Consider the following 19,100-nt stretch of genomic DNA (forward strand, 5'->3'; position numbering starts at 1 on the left):
TTCCACACCTGCAGCATTCCTCTGTTCAATGTGCAGTACCTTCACTAACTAGGCACTTCCTTGAAGCACCACAACAATTCTGTCCACCTACTTTTCACTTGTTAGATGGTCTTGGGCAAAACCACCACCCACTGTCACTGGAGGGTATGGAGAGGATGAAAAGTATGAAGTTCACAGGTGGGTACACAGAATGTGAAGTGCTTTTCCCATTGGAAAAACTGACACTCCCTCAAGCACATTGCAGTGCTATGCCCACTGACAGTAGAGTAACTTTACACTGGACAAGAAGTTAATTTTTTTTTATTGGGAAACCAATGTAACAAACCTAAACTTATTGAAAATGAAATCAGTAACTAAGACTCTGCAGTCCCCATCTCCAACCAGCACCAAGGCCTCTATTTGGCCTAACCCCAGTTTCTCTAGTCCCCAAAAGAACCACCACGTGAAGAACCTGGGGTCCACCTCAGGGCTACCTTCCCACACTGCAACTCCCTCTACCCCACCCTCAATTGACACACACACCCCGGATCAGCAGGCTGGGTCTAGGCCCAAGGAGGGAATAGTGAGGTTTCCTGGGTGGCAGGGAATCATGCCCCAACTTGGTCAAAATTCCAAGTTAGGAAAGGAAGACAGAAGGAAGACTTGACTTGCCCACCCACTCCCCTCCCCCCAGTCATCCCAGACAATAGGCTCACATCCCTGATAAGTAACACTGTGATTCTGAGGTGTCAGTAGGGCTCCCAGTGGCTTCAGATTACTGCAAAGGGTCCAGGGGAGGGGGCAGGCATTTACCCTACCACCTGCTCAGTATTAGCCAGCCAAGCTGCTACCCTCAGCTTGTGCTGTGGCCCCTCTCCCCTGCAGACACCCATGGCTGGGGACCAGGCCTCCTGCCGGAGAGAAGTCAGTCCAGGAGGCCCTTGCTTCCCCAGCCAGGGAGGAAGGATGGCCTGGGAAGCCTGGGACGGCTACACCAGCTTCTTGGCTTCAAAGAAGCTCTTGAGGTGTCGCATCTGCCAGACGCCGATGGCTACGAGAATGAGGGTCTGCAGGATAGACCACCACAGCACCCTCTGGTTGGTGCTCTCGCTGGTCTGCCGGAAGCGTTCCTCTCGCCACTGTGGGAGGGGAGAAAGGAAGACGAGCCTGAGTTGGCTGGGCCCCACCTGGGCCCACTAGAACTGCTGGGTTCCCTCCCCAGAGGATGTCCCAGGGCCAACTAACTTTGCCCAGGTTCCAGTCAAGTGCCCGAAAAAAGCCACCCCACCTGGGAACTGTCTTCACCCTCACCAGCCAGATGACCTCAGGCAACCCACTCATTTCTCCTAGGTCTATTTGCTCATCTGTAAGGTACAGCCTTACCTGGTCCTACCCTGATGCCTGTGGGAGTGGTAAAGTGGCTGTGGTATCACCCTATCAGACAGAGCTGTCCTGGAACGCTCAGAAGTGGACTTGCTCTGAGCCCTCTGCCTGGGTCTCCCAAACTGCTCCTTGAATATTGTGTGCACAGGTTGCAAACTGGTGGTCCAGGGGCTGGATGGAGCCCATACACGTTTTTGTTGGCTCACACAGTGTTTTGACAACATTTAAAACCCAGAATTTTTTACATAAAAAACCGAGACCTCTAAGTGCCTCTTAAAACCCTGGGCTAGCAATTCTGCAATGCTGCCCTCAGCTGACCACAGTAGCTGTTTCCATTTAGATAGGTCACTATTCTACCCGTCATTATGGTCACAGATCCATTCATAGTACCTGCCTGCCTCCTGGACACAGGAGGGATTAAAACCCTTGATCCCGGGAGCACTGAGAACCATGGAAATAACACCCAAGGTGTTGGTATCAATTCCTGCTCTGTCATTTTGTGTGTCTCCTAATAAGATAATGACAGCCCCTTAAGAGACTGCCTCCTCAATTAAAAGTAGTTAGTAATACCCATCCCACCTTTTAGACTTGCAATGCGGCACAGACATGTAAATCCCTTGGGTTCATAATAAATCTGACATGTGACTCCTGGCTAAGTCAGTGTGCAGCTTCTGGGAGGAAGCCCACTGCTCCTGGCTCAGCCACTCACCCGCTGGTAGTTCTGCTCTTTCTGGATCTGCTCTACTTGCTCCACCAGCTGTCGCACTCGTAGCTGCAACTCACTCAACTTGTCTTTCGCAGCAATTTCTGCATAGTCGTTGGCATGTTCACCTACCTGGATGTCCAGATGAACTCTCTGGAGACAGACAGACAAGGAAGATAGGAGAATCAGGTAGCCCTGCTCTGTCTTCCTGCCAGGGCCTAACAGCTGGTCCTCCCACCTTTCTTCATTTGTTCATTTAGCCAACACTGACTGAGGCCTCCTTAGTGTCTGGCCCTGTGGGGCTCTAGGCCCAAGGGCAAGAATAAGCCTTGGCTGATACTCTAACCAAAGCACATACAAAGAGCTCCGTAACCACACCCTGAATGTTCACTGGAAACCCAGCTGTATTGAGACACAAAATCTGACATAGTCATCTCACACCTACAGTAGCACCAGTCCCCAGTCTTGACCAGGGGCTAGAGGCCGAAAGAGTCCAACATGGGTCCACTTACCAGCATGCCTCCAGCAAAAAGGGAGAACTTGGTGGAATTGGAGTGAAGACAGATCTGGTGCTCACCAGGGGTATGGGAGGTAAAGGTGAACCTGCCTTCAGAGCCATACTGCCGGGCCAGGATGACCTGGAGAGAAGGGACTTCAGTGAGTATTATGGTAGGAATAGGGCTGATGGTGCGTAAGGCTCTAAGTGCCTCAAAAGTTGACAAGCAGAGCCCTAGGCATCCCACAAAACTAAAAGCTCCAATGCTGCTTAGCAGCAGTTGCCAAAAACTTGCCTTCGAACTATCTGGAGAAGGGGCGAAGAGTCTGACATTAGGTTGGCATGTGACCACTCTTGGAAAGGGCTTTACTTTATTCATAGCTCATGCCCTTTCAACTCTTTTGCTGTCATTCTTTCAAATGAAAGGTGACAGTTGAACGGTTTTGAAGTTTTTTTGTTTGTTTTAATATCCTTATTTGTCAATTTAAAAGCTGCTCATTCTTTTTGGAAAGTACCCTGTTCCGTGAAATCCTAAAGTCTATATGTCATGGCTTTAGAGTCGACAAAACTCTTTGGTTTCTAGCACAATTAATCCACTCACCACATGTATAAGACAGATGAATTTCTATTTCACAGACCAAAGAAATGGCTTAGAGAAGGCAGCTGATTTGGCGGGTTCATGCAGCGGTCAGTAACAAGTTAAGAGAAGCAGCCAGCACTGAAAAAGCCCAAGGTTAGCCCGGAGTGAAAACCCAGGATCTTCCCACAACACCAACTGTTTTTACCAGTCTAGCAGATGCGCAAACTAGGAGGGGAAGTACCGGCGCCTGCTTGGTCTGGCGCTCAAGTTCAGAGCGGAGGGCTCAGCGGGGCTAAGGAGCCGACTCACCTTGTCCTCTGGGTCCTTAACCTCCACGAACATGCCAAGCCCGGGGGTGGCCGGTTGGTATTCCTCTCGCTGCTTGTCATACAACTGCGTCCGGTAGTTTCCTGGAAGCAAGCAGGGCGAGCCCAGTCAAAGGAACGCGAGGTGGCGCTGAGTCCGCTGTCGCCAGGGCACGCCGACGCCGCCTGCTCCCAGCTCTGAGATGACCCTCCCGCAACCCCGCCCCAAGACCGCGGTCTTGTTGAAAACTCTCTCCCTGCCCTCGTACCTATAACCATGGTCTCGTCCGGAATCTCCTCAATAAAGCACTTCTTTTCCGTCTCCCCGATGTGGAAGTAAAGCGCGCCTCCGCGGGCCGCAAACCACAGCAGTAGCAGGAGGGCCCTAACGACCCTACCCAACCGGGCTCCGGGGCAGAGCCCAACAACCCGCACGCCCCGCTGTGCAGCCATCTTACCCCACTTGCCCGCGCAGCAGCAGCCGGCCCTGCCACGTAGCCCTGCCGCCGCCGCGCAGCCTGCCGGGACAGCGAGTTCCGCCGGGCGGACTACAAGTCCCAGATGCCCCGAGGCCGTGGCGCGGCGGTACTTGATTGGGGCGCCGCTTCTACCTAGGAGCGAATTGGGGACGCAGAATTGAGAAATTCTTTCCGTTGACCCTCGTCGCGGCCCAGTGACTGGTGTTGATTATCAATTTTTTACAGATCATGAAACACGCAATTTGAGTCGCGAAGCGAATTATGATCAGGGACAGGATTCGAACCTAGGATCCTTGACTTCCCTGGGCATAGCATCTGCCCCTCCGTTTGCTTCTGTTTTTAAAAATAGAATTTTGAAAGAAATGACACAAACAATTCATGAATTTATCTTCGAAAATGTTTCAAATACTGAAGAAGAAGAAAAAACAAGAAACAGCAGCGGTAGCAGCCGCCGCCGCCGCCACGGAACCCCTTTGCCATGTCTTTGTCCCCGAAACGCCGTCCACTTGTCTGTGTGCTTCCAGGCATCCTACCTCCGCCCCTCGTCCCCCCTCCAACTCCCCCCCCCGCTACTCATCCACGCCAGCTTTGCTGTCAGATACCAGCCTTGATGGCTCGTCTCTGAACCGGGGTTCAGTGCCCCATTGGCAGGCTGGTAAAGGAGTATTGGTGGGGGTCTTGGGGCGGAACTGCGCGTTTTGGAGAGTTCAGGGTCGGATCAGCAGAGATCTGCCTTTCGTGAATTGTATCCAAATTTCAATGTATTTTGGCAGCTCTCCTTCGGAGTTAGCAGTTTATGATTGTGCTACCTCAAGACTTCATAGAAGCTTCCGTTTTCTCTTTATTTTGAGTTCTCTTTGTTGTTTCATTTGTCCCTAGGGAGGGGGGGTTAGTGGGAATGTGTTTAGCTTTCTCCCTCATTGGAAAGTCTTTACCTTATTTTTCTTGACAGTAATAAAATTCCATAAAATGAATGTACCTTATTTTTTTAACCATAACTCTGATGAAAGTGGTTAAGATTTCTATCCCCCTAATTATTTGCTCTTACAAATAACGCTGCAGTAAAATTTCTTGTTCATTTTCTAAAAACCATTGCTGTAGGACATAGTTTTGTTGATAAGAGATCACAAAATTGTCCTCCCAAAAACTTTGTACCATATTACAACCTCACCAACAGTGTGTTGGAGTGCTTACTTCCTCACACCCTGGTCAAATGTTCTTAACCTTTTAAATATTTGCAATATCAGTGGATGAAAAATAGTATTTCACTATCCTTTAATTTCTATTTCCTTGAGGACTGAACATTTTTTTATTGGTCATTTGTTTTCTTCTATGAATTGCTGGTTGTGTTTTTCTTTGTGCTATTATAACTACATACTATATTACTGCTGTTGTAACCACCACTCAGAATTAACAAATAATTACAGAATTAATAAATGATAACATTTTATGATAATACTTTCAGGTATTTTTAAAAGTAAACATTTTATACTGAGATAATTGTCGTGGTCCAAACGCGGGTTGGAAAAGAATTTCCAGACACAAGGCGGAATGTAAAGAACATAGAATTTATTAGAGGGAAGGGTCACTGCCAGAAGAGTGGGCCGACTTCCTAGTAGTCTGGGAGAGTTGAGCCCGAACATGCTATTGATCAGTTTTTATAGCCAGAAAACAAAGGAATGGTCCGAGGTGAAAATTTCATTTACTGATTGGTCGAGGCACATATACCTTCCATTTATAGAGTGGGAGTGGGACAGGGCATATGCCTTTCCTTATTTGGGACAGGTCCCATTGCCCAGGTGGGCGTCACCCAGGTGGGCTCAGGAATTTCGTAACCATAGCAACATAGTGGGGAGGGCGATTAAGAGTCCAGTAGGGGGTGTAACCCTGAAACTTTTTCAGGCAAGGTTGTCCTTTGTCCTTGAAGCACCATTGTCCTTGGAGCACCACAATAATTATAGATTAACATGAAGCTGTAAGAAATAACTAAAGGAGATCCACAGTGCCCATTATTCAGTTTCCCCCAATGGTACCATCTTGCCCAAGTATAATACAATATCACAACCAGAATATTGACATTGATACAGTTAAGACACAGAACACTTCCATCACCACAAGGATACTTAATGTTGTCCTATTATAGCCACACCCACTTCCCTACTCCCTTACCCCCTCTGTAACCCCAGACAACCACTAATCTGTGTTTTCCATTTCTATAACTTTGTCATTTCAAGAATGTTATATAAACGGAATCATACAGTTGTAACCTTCTGCAATTGACTTTTTTCACTCAGCATAATTCTCTGGAGATTTATTCATTTTATTGCCTATTCCAACTGTTAGTTTCTTTTTGTAGTAAAAAAATAACCATTACACACAATGTATAAAGATATAATTTTGTAACATCAACAATTGAAAGGGGTGAGAACAAATCTGTGAAAGGAGCAGAGTTTTTATGTGTTATTGAAGGTAAACTGATATAAATTCAAATTAGAGTGTTTTAACTTTAGTATGTTAAATGTAATCTCCATGGTAACCACAAAAAAATTAGCTAAAGAATATACACAAGGGACTACCCTGGCCGTCCAGTGGTTAAGACTCTGTGCTGCCACTGTAGGGGGCACGGGTTCGATCCCTGGTCGGGTAACTAAGATCCTGCATGCCGTGAGGCATGGCTAAAAATAATAATAATATACACAAAAGGAAATGAGAAAGGAATTTAAATGTTTCACTACAAAAACTAATGCAAAAGAAATAAATGCAGGAAATTAGGGACAAAAACCTATAAGGGAAATGGAAAAAAATAGCAAAATGACAGAAGTAAGTTCCTCCTTATAAGTAATTATTTTAAATGTAATTTATTAAATGTAAATAGATTAAATTCTCCAGTCAAAAGACAAAGATTGGGGCTTCCCTGGTGGCGCAGTGGTTGAGAGTCCGCCTGCTGATGCAGGGGACACGGGTTCATGCCCCGGTCCGGGAAGATCCCACATGCCACGGAGCGGCTGGGCCCGTGAGCCATGGCCGTTGAGCCTGCGTGTCCAGAGCCTGTGTGTCCAGAGCCTGTGCTCTGCAACGGGAGAGGCAACAACAGTGAGAGGCCCGCATATCGCAAAAAACCCCAAAAAAGACAAAGATTGGAAAATTGGGTAAAACCCACAATCCAACTATATGCAATCTGCAAGAGACTCATTTTACTTTATTTTATTTTACTTTTTAATTTTATTGGAAACATATTATATTTTGGAAGAACTCACTACTTAAGGTGACAGAATTCCACAATCAAATTACATGAAAATATACGTCGCAATTTCTTTGTACAATAGATGAGAAAAATCTGCAGTATAGAAGAATAGAGGCAAAGAAATACGAAGGGCTAAGGAGAAGGCTATGAGGGTAAACAGCATTTTTAATAGCAAACCCAGAAGTTAAGTAGAAAGCCTGTAGTTGTGCATGCTTTATTCATCCAAACTTCACGTTAGGTAACTGAAGGACAAAAATAAAACCAAATTTTGTATTGTTTGGGGTAAATTTCAATAATTTTAATCTGAATTGAATTCAGAACCAATTCTTTTTAGTTCTTGGGGATCATGACTGAATTCAAGAGCTCTCAACAATGAAAAAATGTTATTGCTACATCCAATCCAAGAGATGAGTGCAAGTATAATACAAAAGAAACAAAGCACCTAGTGATGACCATTCCTCTGACGTCATCATTAAAAATCAAGTAGTTGCTTATTGAGTATTTTGGTATTTGAACTAAATGATTTGAAAACTTCCTGGCAGACAGAAGAGATAAAAGCAAAGGGGAGGGGACTTCTCTGGTGGCGCAGTGGTTAAGAATCCACCTGCTAATGCAGGAGACACGGGTTCAATCCCTGGTCCAGGAAGATCCCACATATCACAGAGCAACTAAGCCCCTGCACCACAACTACTGAGCCTGCGCTCTAGAGTCGGTGAGTCACAGCTACTGAGCCCACGTGCCACAACTACTGAGCCCATGTGCCGCAACTATTGAAGCCCTCACACCTAGAGCCTGTGCTCTGCAACAAGAGAAGACTGCACAATGAGAAGCCCACACACCACAACGAAGAGTAGCCCCGCTCACCACAACTAGACAAAGCCCATGCACAGCAATGAAGACCCAATGCAGGCAAAAACTAAATTAATTAATTAATAATAAATTCCATTTACAATAGTATTAAAAAAAGCCTTAGGAATAAACTCAACCGCAGAGGTGAAAGACTTGTACTATGAAAACTGCAAAAAATTTCTGAAAGAAATTGTAGAAGACATAAATAAATAGAAAGACATCCTATGTTCATGGATTGGAAGAATAAATATTTTTATGATGTTGTTACTACCCAAAGCAAGCTACAGATTTAATGCAATTCCTATCAAAATCCCAATGATTTATTTTTGCACAAATAGAGAAACCCATCCTAAAATTCATATGGAATATCAAGGGACCCAAAATAGGCAAAACAATCTTGAAAAAGAAGAATCAAGTTCTTGATTTCAAAACTTAACTACAAAGCTACAGTAATCAAAACAGTGTGGTACTGGCATAAAGTACAGACATGTAGGTCAATGGAACCAAATAGAGAGTGCAGAAATAAACCCTCACATATATGGTCAAATGATTTTCAACAAGGGTGCCAAGACCATTCAGTCTTCAAAAAATGGTGGGAAAATTGGTTATCCACATACAAAAGAATGAAGTTTAACCCTTGCCACCATATACAAAATTAGCTCAAAATGGACTCATGACCTAAATATAAGGCCTAAAACTATAAAACCCTTAGAAGAAAACATAGGGCAAAAACTTCATGACATTAGATTTGGCAATGGTGTTTTGGATATGACACCAAAGGCACAAGAAACAAACAAAAAAATAGACAAATTGGACTTTATGAATAAATTTTTTAAATGTGCATCAAAAGAAACGATCAGCAAAGTAAAAAGGCAACCCACGGAATGGGAGAAAATATTTGCAAATCATATATTAGACAGGGGATTAATATCTAGAATATATAGAGAACCCCTAAAACTTAACAACAACAAAAAAACAAACAACTCAATTCGAAAATAGTAAAGGACTTGAATAGACATTTCTCCAAAAAGATATACAAACAGTCAATAAGCATATGAAAAGATTCTCAACATAACTAATTAACAAGGAAATGCAAATCAAAACTACAGTGAGATCGTACCTCACATCCATTAGGATGACTAGTACCAAAAAGCAGAAAACGAATGTTGAAAGGATGTAGAGAAATTGGAACCCTTGTGCACTGCTGATGGGAATGTAAAATGGTACAGCTGTTGTGGAGAACAGTATGGTGGTTACTCAAAAAACTAAAAACCAGAACTACCATATGATCCAGCAATTCCACTTCTGGGTATATACTCAAAAGAATTGAAAGCAGGGTCTTAAAAAGATATTTTTTACACTCATATTCATAATAGCAATAGCTTTAATGTGGAAATTCAAGTATCCATTGACAGATGGATGGATAAGCAAAATGTGGTATATACATACAATGAAATAATCAGCCTTTAAGAGGAAGGAAATTCTGACATATGCTACAACATGGACAGACCTTGAGGATGTTATGCTAAGTGAAATAAACCAATCACAAAGACAAATACTGTATTATGTCATTAACATAAGATTCCTAGAGTAGTCAAATTCATAGAGACAGAAAGTAGAATGGAAACCCTGAAGGGTTATGGGGGGCAGAGAATGGAAAGCTGTTATTTAATGGGTATAGGGTTTCAATTTTGCAAGATGAAAAGAGTTCTGGAGATAGTGGTTATAGTTTCATAACAATATGAATGTACTTAAACACTACTAAACTGTACACCTTGAAATGGGTGAGACTAACTTTTATGTTATGTGTATTTTACCATACTATACTGGGGGAAAAAAGGGGGGCTTCCACTGTCCCTTTCCTCACAGTGAGCCACAGCCACCCCTGGCTTCTGCAGGAGACCCTCCAACACTAGCAGAAGAAATAAATCTTGGATTTTAAAAATCAATGCTGAGCAGAAGCAAGAAAAACTACAATTCTGCAGCCTGTGGAACAAAAACCACATTCACAGAAAGATAGACAAGATGAAAAGGCTATGTACCAAATGAAGGAACAAGATAAAACCTGAGTAAAACAACTAAAAGAAGTGGAGATAGGCAACCTTCCAGAAAAAGAATTCAGAATAATAATAGTGAAGATGATCCAGGGCCTCGGAAAAAGAATGGAGGCAAAGATCGAGTAGACACAAGAAATGTTTAAAAAAGACCAAGAAGGGTTTCCTTGGTAGCGCAGTGGTTGAGAGTCCACCTGCCGATGCAGGGGACACGGGTTTGTGCCCTGGTCCAGGAAGATCCCACGTGCCATGGAGCAGCTGGGCCCATGAGCTATGGCCGCTGAGCCTGCGCGTCCGGAACCTGCGTGTCTGGAGCCTGTGCTCCGCAAAGGGAGAAGGCACAACAGTGAGAGGCCCGCGTACTGCAAAAAAAAAAAAAAAAAAAAAAAAAATTTAAAAAGACCGAGAAGAATTAAAGAACAAACAAACAGAGATGAACAATACAATAACAGAAATTAAAATTACACTAGAAGGAATCAATAGCAGAATAACTGAGGCAGAAGAATGGATAAGTGGCCTGGAAGACAGAATGGTGGAATTCACTGCTGTGAAACAGAATAAAGAAAAAAGAATGGAAAGAAATGAAGACAGCCTAAGAGACCTCTGGGACAACATTAAACACAACAACATTCACATTATAGGGGTCCCAGAAGGAGAAGAGAGAGAGCAAGGACCCAAGAAAATATTTGAAGAGATTATAATTGAAAATTTCCCTAACATGGGAAAGGAAATAGCCACCCAAGTCCAGGAAGTTCAGAGAGTCCCATACAGAATAAAGCCAAGGAGAAACATGCCGAGACACATAGTAATCAAACGGGCAAAAATTAAAGACAAAGAAAAATTATTGAAAGCAGCAAGGGAAAAATGACAAATGATATACAAGGGAACTCCCATAAGGTTAACAGGTTATTTCTCAGCAGAAACTCTACAAGCCAGAAGGGAGTGGCATGATATACTTAAAGTGCTGAAAGGGAAGAACCTACAACCAAGATTATTCTACCTGGCAAAGATCTCATTCAGATTCAGTGGAGAAATCAAAAGCTTTACAGACAAGCAAAAGCTAAGAGAATTCAGTACCACCAAACCAGCTCTACAACAAATGCTAAAGGAACTTCTGTAAGTGGGAAACACAAGAGAAGAAAATGACCCACAAAAACAAACCCCAAACAATTAAGAAAATTGTCATAGGAACATACATATCAATAATTACCTTAAACGTGAATGGATTAAATACTCCAACCAAAAGACACAGGCTTGCTGAAGGGATACAAAACAAGACCCATATATATGCTGTCTACAAGAGACCCACTTCAGACCTAGGGACACATGCAGACTGAAAGTGAGGGGATGGAAAAAGATATTCCATGCAAATGGAAATCAAAAGAAATCTGGAGTAGCAATACTCATATCAGATAAAATAGACGTTAAAATAAAGTATGGTACAAGAGACAAGGAAGGACACAATAGAATGATCAAGGGATCAATCCAAGAAGAAGATATAACAATTATAAATATATATGCACCCAACATAGGAGCACCTCAATACATAAGGCAACTGCTAACGGCTATAAAACAGGAAATCGACAGTAACACAATAATACTGGAAGAGGTTAACACCTCACTTACACCAATGAACAGATTATTCAAAATGAAAATAAATAAGGAAACACAAGCTTTAAATGACACAATAGACCAGATAGATTTAACTGATATTTATAGGACATTCCATCCAAAAACTGCAGATTACACTTTCTTCTCAAGTGCGCACGGAACATTCTCCAGGATAGATCACATCTTGGGTCACAAATCAAGCCTCAGTAAATTTAAGAAAATTGAAATCATATCAACCATCTTTTCTGACCACAATGCTATGAGATTAGAAATGAATTAAAGGGAAAAAAATGTAAAATACACAAACACATGGAGGCTAAACAATACGTTAGTAAATAACCAAGAGATCACTGAAGAAATCTAAGAGGAAATAAAAAAATACCTAGAGACAAATGACAAAGAAAGCACTACGATCCAAAACCTATGGGATGCAGCAAAAGCTGTTCTAAGAGGGAAGTTTATAGCTATACAAGCCTACCTCAAGAAACAAGAAAAATCTCAAAATAAACAATCTAACCTTACACCTAAAGGAACTAGAGGAAGAAGAACAAACAAAACCCAAAGTTAGCAGAAGGAAAGAAATCATAAAGATCAGAGCAGAAATAAATGAAATAGAAACAAAAAAAAATAGCAAAGATGAATAAAACTAAAAGCTGGTTCTTTGAGAAGATAAACTAAATTGATAAATCATTAGCCAGACTCATCAAGAAAAAGAGGGAGAGGACTTAAATCAATAAAATTAGAAATGAAAAAGGGGAAGTTACAACAGACACCGCACAAATACAAAGCATCCTAAGAGACTACTACACGCAGCTCTATGCCAATAAAATGGACAACCTGGAAGAAATGGACAAATTCTTAGAAAGGTATAACCTTCCAAGACTGAACCAGGAAGAAATAGAAAATATGAACAGACAAATCACAAGTAATGAAATTGAAACTGTGATTAAAAATCTTCCAGCAGGGTTTCCCTGGTGGTGCAGTGGTTGAGAGTCCACCTGCCAATGCAGAGGACACGGGTTCGTGCCCCAGTCCGGGAAGATCCCACATGCCGTGGAGTGGCTGGACCCGTAAGCCATGGCCGTTGAGCCTGCGCGTCCGGAGCCTGTGCTCCGCAACGGGAGAGGCCACAGCAGTGAGAGGCCCGCATACCGCTTAAAAAAAAAAAAATGGGCAGAAGACCTAAATAGACATTTCTCCAAAGAAGACATGCAGATGGCCAAAAAGCGCATGAAAAGCTGCTCAACATCACTAATTATTAGAGAAATGCCAATCAAAACTACAATGAGGTATCACCTCACACCAGTTAGAATGGGCATCATCAGAAAATCTACAAACAACAAATGCTGGAGAGGGTGTGGAGAAAAGGGAACCCTTTTGCACTGTTGGTGGGAATGTAAATTGATACAGCCACTATGGAGAACAGTATGGAGGTTCCTTAAAAAACTAAAAATAGAATTACCATATGATCCAGCAATCCCACTACTGGGCATATACCCAGAGAAAACCATAATTCAAAAAGACACATGCACCCCAATGTTCATTGCAGCACTATTTACAATAGCCAGGTCATGGAAGCAACCTAAATGCCCATTGACAGACGAATGGATAAAGAAGATGTGGTACATATATAAAATAGAATATTACTCAGCCATAAAAAGGAACAAAATTGGGTCATTTGTTGAGACGTGGATGGATCTAGAGACTGTCATACAGAGTGAAGTAAGTCAGAAAGAGAAAAACAAATACCATATATTAATGCATACATGTGGAACCTAGAAAAATGGTACAGATGAACCAGTTTGCAGGGCAGAAACTGAGACACAGATGTAGAGAACAAACATATGGACACCAAGGGGGCAAAGTAGCGGGGGCGTTGGTGTGGTGGTGTGATGAATTGGGTGATTGGGATTGACACGTATACACTGATGTGTATAAAATTGATGACTAATAAGAATCTGCTGTATAAAAAAAAAACAAAATAAAATTCAATTTTTTTTCCTAACTTTGATACACAATGTAGGTTGTCTCTCTCTTCTGGAATGTTCTTTTCCCAGATCCTGACGTGATGAATTCTTCCTGATGTTCAAAGCTCAGCTTAAATGCCATCTCAGAGAGGCTTTCCCAACCCAGAGACCCCCCATGCCAGTCACTCTCAGTCACAACATTCTGTTTTATTTTTACTAAAGCAAGTATTGCCCCCTGATATTTTCTTATTTTATTCGTGTACTTTTATCAGTTATCTTCCCCCACTCTAGCGGTAAAATATAAGTCCATGGAACAGAGTTTGTCTTCTTAGTGCTGTGTATCCTGGTATGAAACAATGTCTAGTACCTAATAGATGATCAATAAGTATTTATTACATGAATGTATGAAAAGTATTCTCATTTCATTATTTAAAAAATAGCATAATGTCATGTTATATGTCAATTATACCCCAATTTGACTTTTAATTAAAAATAATAAATTTTTTTAAAAAAGGGAAGGAAAAAGTAACCATTAAGTAGTAGCCATCCTATGATGCTCCACAGTTTAGCCACTGACGAACATTTGGGTTGTTTCCAGCTTACTTTTATTTCCATTACAAATAAAGACGCAATAAACATTTATGTACAGTTTTTTTTTCTAACTTTATTTATTTGTTTATATTTTATTTTTGGCTGTGTTGGAACTTCGTTGCTGCGGGTGGGTTTCTCTAGTTGGGCGAGCGGGGGCTACTGTTTGTTGCGGTGAGTGGGCTACTCAGTGCAGCGGCTTCTCTTGTTGCAGAGCACAGGCTCTAGGCCACAAGGGCTTCAGTAGTTGCAGCACATGGCCTCAATAGTTGTGGCTCGTGGGCTCCAGAGCGCAGGCTCAGTAGTTGTGGCGCACTGGCTTAGTTTCTCCACGGCATGTGGGATCTTCCCAGACCAGGGTTCGAACCCGTGTCCCCTGCATTGGCAGGCAGATTCTTAACCACTGCACAGGTTACAGGTTTTTGTATGAACATAAGTCTTCTTTTCTCTGGAACAAATGCTTAGGTGAGCAATTGCTGGGTCTTATGGTAGTTGAATGCTAAGTTTTTAAAGAAACTGATAAACTCTTTTCCAGAGTGACTACTATTTTACATTCCCACCAGCAATGTATAAGTGATCCAGTTTTTCCACATTGTCACCGACATTTGTTGTTGTCACTATTTTTTACTTTAGCCATTCTGATATGTTTGTAATGATACTTTGATAAGGATAGAGTAGGATAATTAAATAGTTTAGAAATTCCACTGGGGGATTAAAGACAGAAAAGGAATTTTAAGGGTGTTTGGGAGACTGTTGTAAGCTAATGAGCACTCAAGAAAAGAATCAAGTAACCCAGTAATAATCTACTCTACCTTGAAGGAAGACCAGGTGCATTCAAGCCCCAGACCCACTCAAGCCACAAATACTCATAGTTAAAATACAAGACAATAGTTATGGAGTCTGAATCTTGTTCAATAGTTATGGAGTCTGAATCTTGTTACATGAAGTCAGGGAGTTAATGGTCCTTGAAGAGTAGCATTTCTGCACATAGCTACTACAGCAATATAGGTGAGAGATGAAAAACTAGGGGAAAGGGAACGTTATGCAGAGACCTGAGATGAATTACCATATTTTAGTATGTCACCACCCTTTTGCTAATATACATAAGATTTAAATAGCACCATGACAGTCCCAGTTAGACGATAGAGGGTTAAAGGAAGAACTCATAATATAAGTCTTGACGTCTACCCAAAAATGAGGAAGAAGGTGGTCTTCTCCCCTCCCCACTTTTTCTTTCATTATAAAAATGTAGCCCTCTTTGTTCTCAGGGCTGCCTTCCCTTGCCTGCCAGCTTGTAGCTCTCACAAGCATCCTATGCTAATAAACTCACTCTTTGCCTGTTTCTTTGCCTCCTGCTGAATTCTTTCTGTGCCGAGACAAAACAACATGAGCTTCAATAAGTCCTGAGACTAGATGTGTGGTTTCATTTAAAAGGCAGTGGGTTTGAGTCCCCTCCTAAGTCAGTGATTGTGGGTTCAAGTCCCAATCTGAGGTGCAGCTGGGTTTGAGTCTCATCTTCATTGTGGTTTTAATTTGCATTTCTCTAATGGCTGATGTTGAAAACCTTTCCATGCATTCATTTGCATCTTTATATCCTCTTTAATTAGATGTCTCTTCATGTCTTTTGCCCATTTTCTATTTGAATTTTTACTTTTGTTTGTTTGTTTTTTGTTTGTTTGTTTTTTGCGGTACGCGGGCCTCTCACTGTTGTGGCCTCTCCTGTTGCGGAGCACAGGCTCCGGAAGCACAGGCTCAGCGGCCATGGCTCACGGGCCTAGCCGCTCCGTGGCATGTGGGATCCTTCCGGACCGGGGCACGAACCTGTGTCCCCTGCATCGGCAGGCGGACTCTAACCACTGTGCCACCGGGGAAGCCCAGTTAGATGTTTTTAAATGGTGTCATTGCCTTAAAATTTGGGTTTTGCTAAAGCCCTTTTACAGGAAGTTCTTTGCTTTCCTATATCTTGTGAGATGAGGAAAGGGATATCTCTACATCTCACACATGTCATATTTCCCAAGCTATGCTGACACCAGGCTGTGTGCTTTTTGTCTGACACACTGTCTTGTCTGTTCCATTCGTTTCCTCTGAGTTCTTTAAGTCAGAATCTCCACATTGAGAACTGGAATGGTAAGAAGTAGACAACTGTTGGCCCATTCTCTTTCTGTTGCAGTGGAGAAAAAGAGAATAATTTCTATCTAGACCTTTACCAGTCTTGTTGGAAATCTCCCCCACTGAGCATTGGACATAGTCAAAGCAGAAGATGGGTTCCATGTCCCAAACAGTTTTCCTAAATCCAGGGCCACAGCTTTGAGAACACTCAGAGATCGGAGTCTGAACAGTAATAGGGGAAAAGTTCATGAGGGATTAAATAATACAGGGAAAGGAAAGAAGGCAGCAGTAGGAGAATATGAATGTATACCCAATGTGTGTGTGTTTGTGTGTAATTTGGGACACAGGTATGGAGTTTATTCTTTTTTTAAAATTTATTTATTTTTGTATATTTTTTTGGCTGTGTTGGGTCTTCGTTTCTGTGCGAGGGCTTTCTCTAGTTGCGGCAAGCGGGGGCCACTCTTCATCGCGGTGCGCAGGGCTCTCACTATCGCGGCCTCTCTTGTTGCAGAGCACAGGCTCCAGACGCGCAGGATCAGTAGTTGCGGCTCACGGGCCTAGTTGCTCCGCAGCATGTGGGATCTTCCCAGACCAGGGCTCGAACCCGTGTCCCCTGCAATGGCAGGCAGATTCTCAACCACCGTGCCACCAGGGAAGCCCTGGAGTTTATTCTTGACATACATTCAGGGGAACAGGGAAATTGGAGATCAAATAACATCACAGTGTTGATGGTAACTGAAGAACTTACTTCACTTTGATTCCATCCACATATCCTTAAGTCAGAAGCTCCCTCATGAAGAGACTCCAATCTTAGGAAGCATACACCAGCGCCACCTCTCCCACACTCAGGGAGCAGTCCTGGTGTTCTCTTCCTCCTCTCCAGTGGTGGCAGTGCCCATTCAACCAACAAGTATTCACACAGTTGGCACCTGTAAGCTGGAGTGATTGACACAACCCCCTGAGAGGCAGAGAGTTCAGCAACATGGACCAGGAGCAAGGGGGCTGAGCCCTCATCTGGAGCAGCTGTAGGGGCAGGAAAATATGAGGACCGGAGAAGGGAAGTAAGGTACGAGGTCATACAGTCAACTAATGACAGAGCCAGTACAGAATCCTGAATCTTAGTTTTGGGGATGGGGATGGGGAAGGATGGACATACCTTAGGTCATTTGAACCTGTTCTTCAAAGCCAGAAACATGGCTGGGACTTGCCAGATTGAGTGCAGCAGTATCCTGGCAGTGGCAGCAGTAGAAACCTAATTGTCTTACTTTCCTCTTAACCTTGGCCCCAATCTGCTCTGCCCCAGTCCAAGAGAAGGCAGGGCTGTGACCCACCTTTCTCCTCACCTGCTCCACCCTGTTCCCCAACTCCTGACTTGTAAAACCCTCAGTGTAGGTGGGATGAGAATGCTGCCATGATCTTTTGGAGACCCAGTGGTGCAGACTCTGGTTGAGGAGTGTATTAACTATATTTTCTTATATTCTGTGTTCCTGATGCTCTGGCATCTGGGGCCTCACTACGCCTCCCAGGGTTAGTTCTTAGAGATAGCAAAGGACTCACCTGAGAGGGTACCTTTCATATGTAAACCAACCAATCCAAAGCCCATACCCCCCTGCCCCCAACCACCATCTTTATTGAACTCTCACGCAACAAGCCAATATTCCTCCTGCCCTAATCACCTCAGGGTCGGGTACCAGATAACCCATGACAGCCCCAACACCACAGAGCCTGCTGAAATTATTCAAACTAACCAATCACCCACTCCTTCCCATGAACACCATAATAAAGGCTTTTATCCATGCTTTCCCCTCACTCCTCTGCCTCCTGACCAACACTGGTGTTTCCCCATGTGGCCCTGCATGACTTGGTGTACCCAGTCTGCTTGGGAACTGTGAGTAAAAAACTATCTTTTCTTTCTTTCTTTTTCGGCCATGGCCTGTGGCATGTGGGATCTTAGTTCCCCAACCAGGGATCAAACTTGCACCCCCTGCAGTGGAAGTGCAGAGTATTAACCACTGGACCACCAGGGAAGTCCCCAAACTATCTTTTCAATAGTAATCATCTCCTGATCTGTTGGCCTCACCATGCCTGAATAATAGTAAAACTTACTTTTTAAAATCAGAGAGAAAAAAGGGAGGAGGGAGGCGCTATGGAAAAGAAGGGAGGAAATAGTGGAGAGGAAAGGGGAAGAAAGGGGAAGTAAGGAAGTGTCACTGTCTGGATTTGCCATCTTCCTCTTCTCTCTTCCCTCCACCTTGGTCTCCCCATCATGTCCCCTACCCTCCTTTTTCCCTGGGTTCTATCTCATTCTATACAATGAATGATCTTTGAACCAAAAGAATGAGGTTTCCCATTTGCATGGAAGACTGGAGAGAAAGTCTTCATTCAAGGGCAGAAGTGGTTACCAGTTCGGGAACTTGATAGAAAGGGTGATGATAAATAGAAGATGTCTGAGAAAGCTGCAACCCTTATCCAGGTTCATCTATACAACCTCAGGCATGAGGGGAGAGGATTCACCTTTGGTGAAAACTGAGCCCAGAGAGGAGTCCTGGTGCCTCAACCAAGTCTGTGCATTTCTTTACTCATCCAGAAAAGATGTTTGGAAGACAGTGGAGACCTTTGAGGATGCTGCAAACATTTTACTGTGGGAAAGTATAACGGTATTTTGGCTGGGGTAGAGCTGAGCCTTAAGTGCACTGGTATGTTGCATTTGGCCACATTACCCCTAGAGGTCCTCTGAGTCCTGGGATCAATGG

The 19,100-nt window shown here is 43.2% G+C and overlaps 1 protein-coding gene across 2 annotated transcripts; it reads right to left on the reverse strand.

The window, feature by feature from the left end:
- Positions 1–284: 284 nt before the first annotated feature.
- TMED9 (transmembrane p24 trafficking protein 9) lies at positions 285–3,936 on the reverse strand. Of its 2 annotated transcripts, XM_004284792.4 has the most exons (5): positions 3,716–3,931; positions 3,451–3,551; positions 2,578–2,703; positions 2,072–2,218; positions 285–1,118 (listed from the first exon to the last, which is right to left on the reverse strand). In XM_004284792.4, the coding sequence occupies exons 1-5, from the start codon at positions 3,897–3,899 to the stop codon at positions 969–971; spliced, it is 708 nt and encodes a 235-aa protein (XP_004284840.1). In that variant the 5' UTR covers positions 3,900–3,931; the 3' UTR covers positions 285–968. The 2 variants fall into 2 exon arrangements, with proteins under 2 accessions (XP_004284840.1, XP_033270835.1); XM_033414944.2 differs by lacking the exon at positions 2,072–2,218 and having other exon boundaries at positions 3,716–3,936.
- Positions 3,937–19,100: the final 15,164 nt, after the last annotated feature.

This window comes from Orcinus orca, chromosome 3, assembly GCF_937001465.1.
Source record: "Orcinus orca chromosome 3, mOrcOrc1.1, whole genome shotgun sequence".
Classification (NCBI taxonomy): domain Eukaryota; kingdom Metazoa; phylum Chordata; class Mammalia; order Artiodactyla; family Delphinidae; genus Orcinus; species Orcinus orca.

Bases quoted from the DNA above. Each gene is read 5' to 3' on its own strand.
- TMED9 (XM_004284792.4), bottom strand. From the start codon at position 3,899: ATGGCTGCACAGCGGGGCGTGCGGGTTGTTGGGCTCTGCCCCGGAGCC. The intron at 3,552-3,715 runs GTACGAGGGCAG...GCTTGCTTCCAG, and splicing joins GGACGAGACCATGGTTATAG to GAAACTACCGGACGCAGTTG. The intron at 2,219-2,577 runs GTAAGTGGACCC...GTCTGTCTCCAG, and splicing joins TTTTTGCTGGAGGCATGCTG to AGAGTTCATCTGGACATCCA.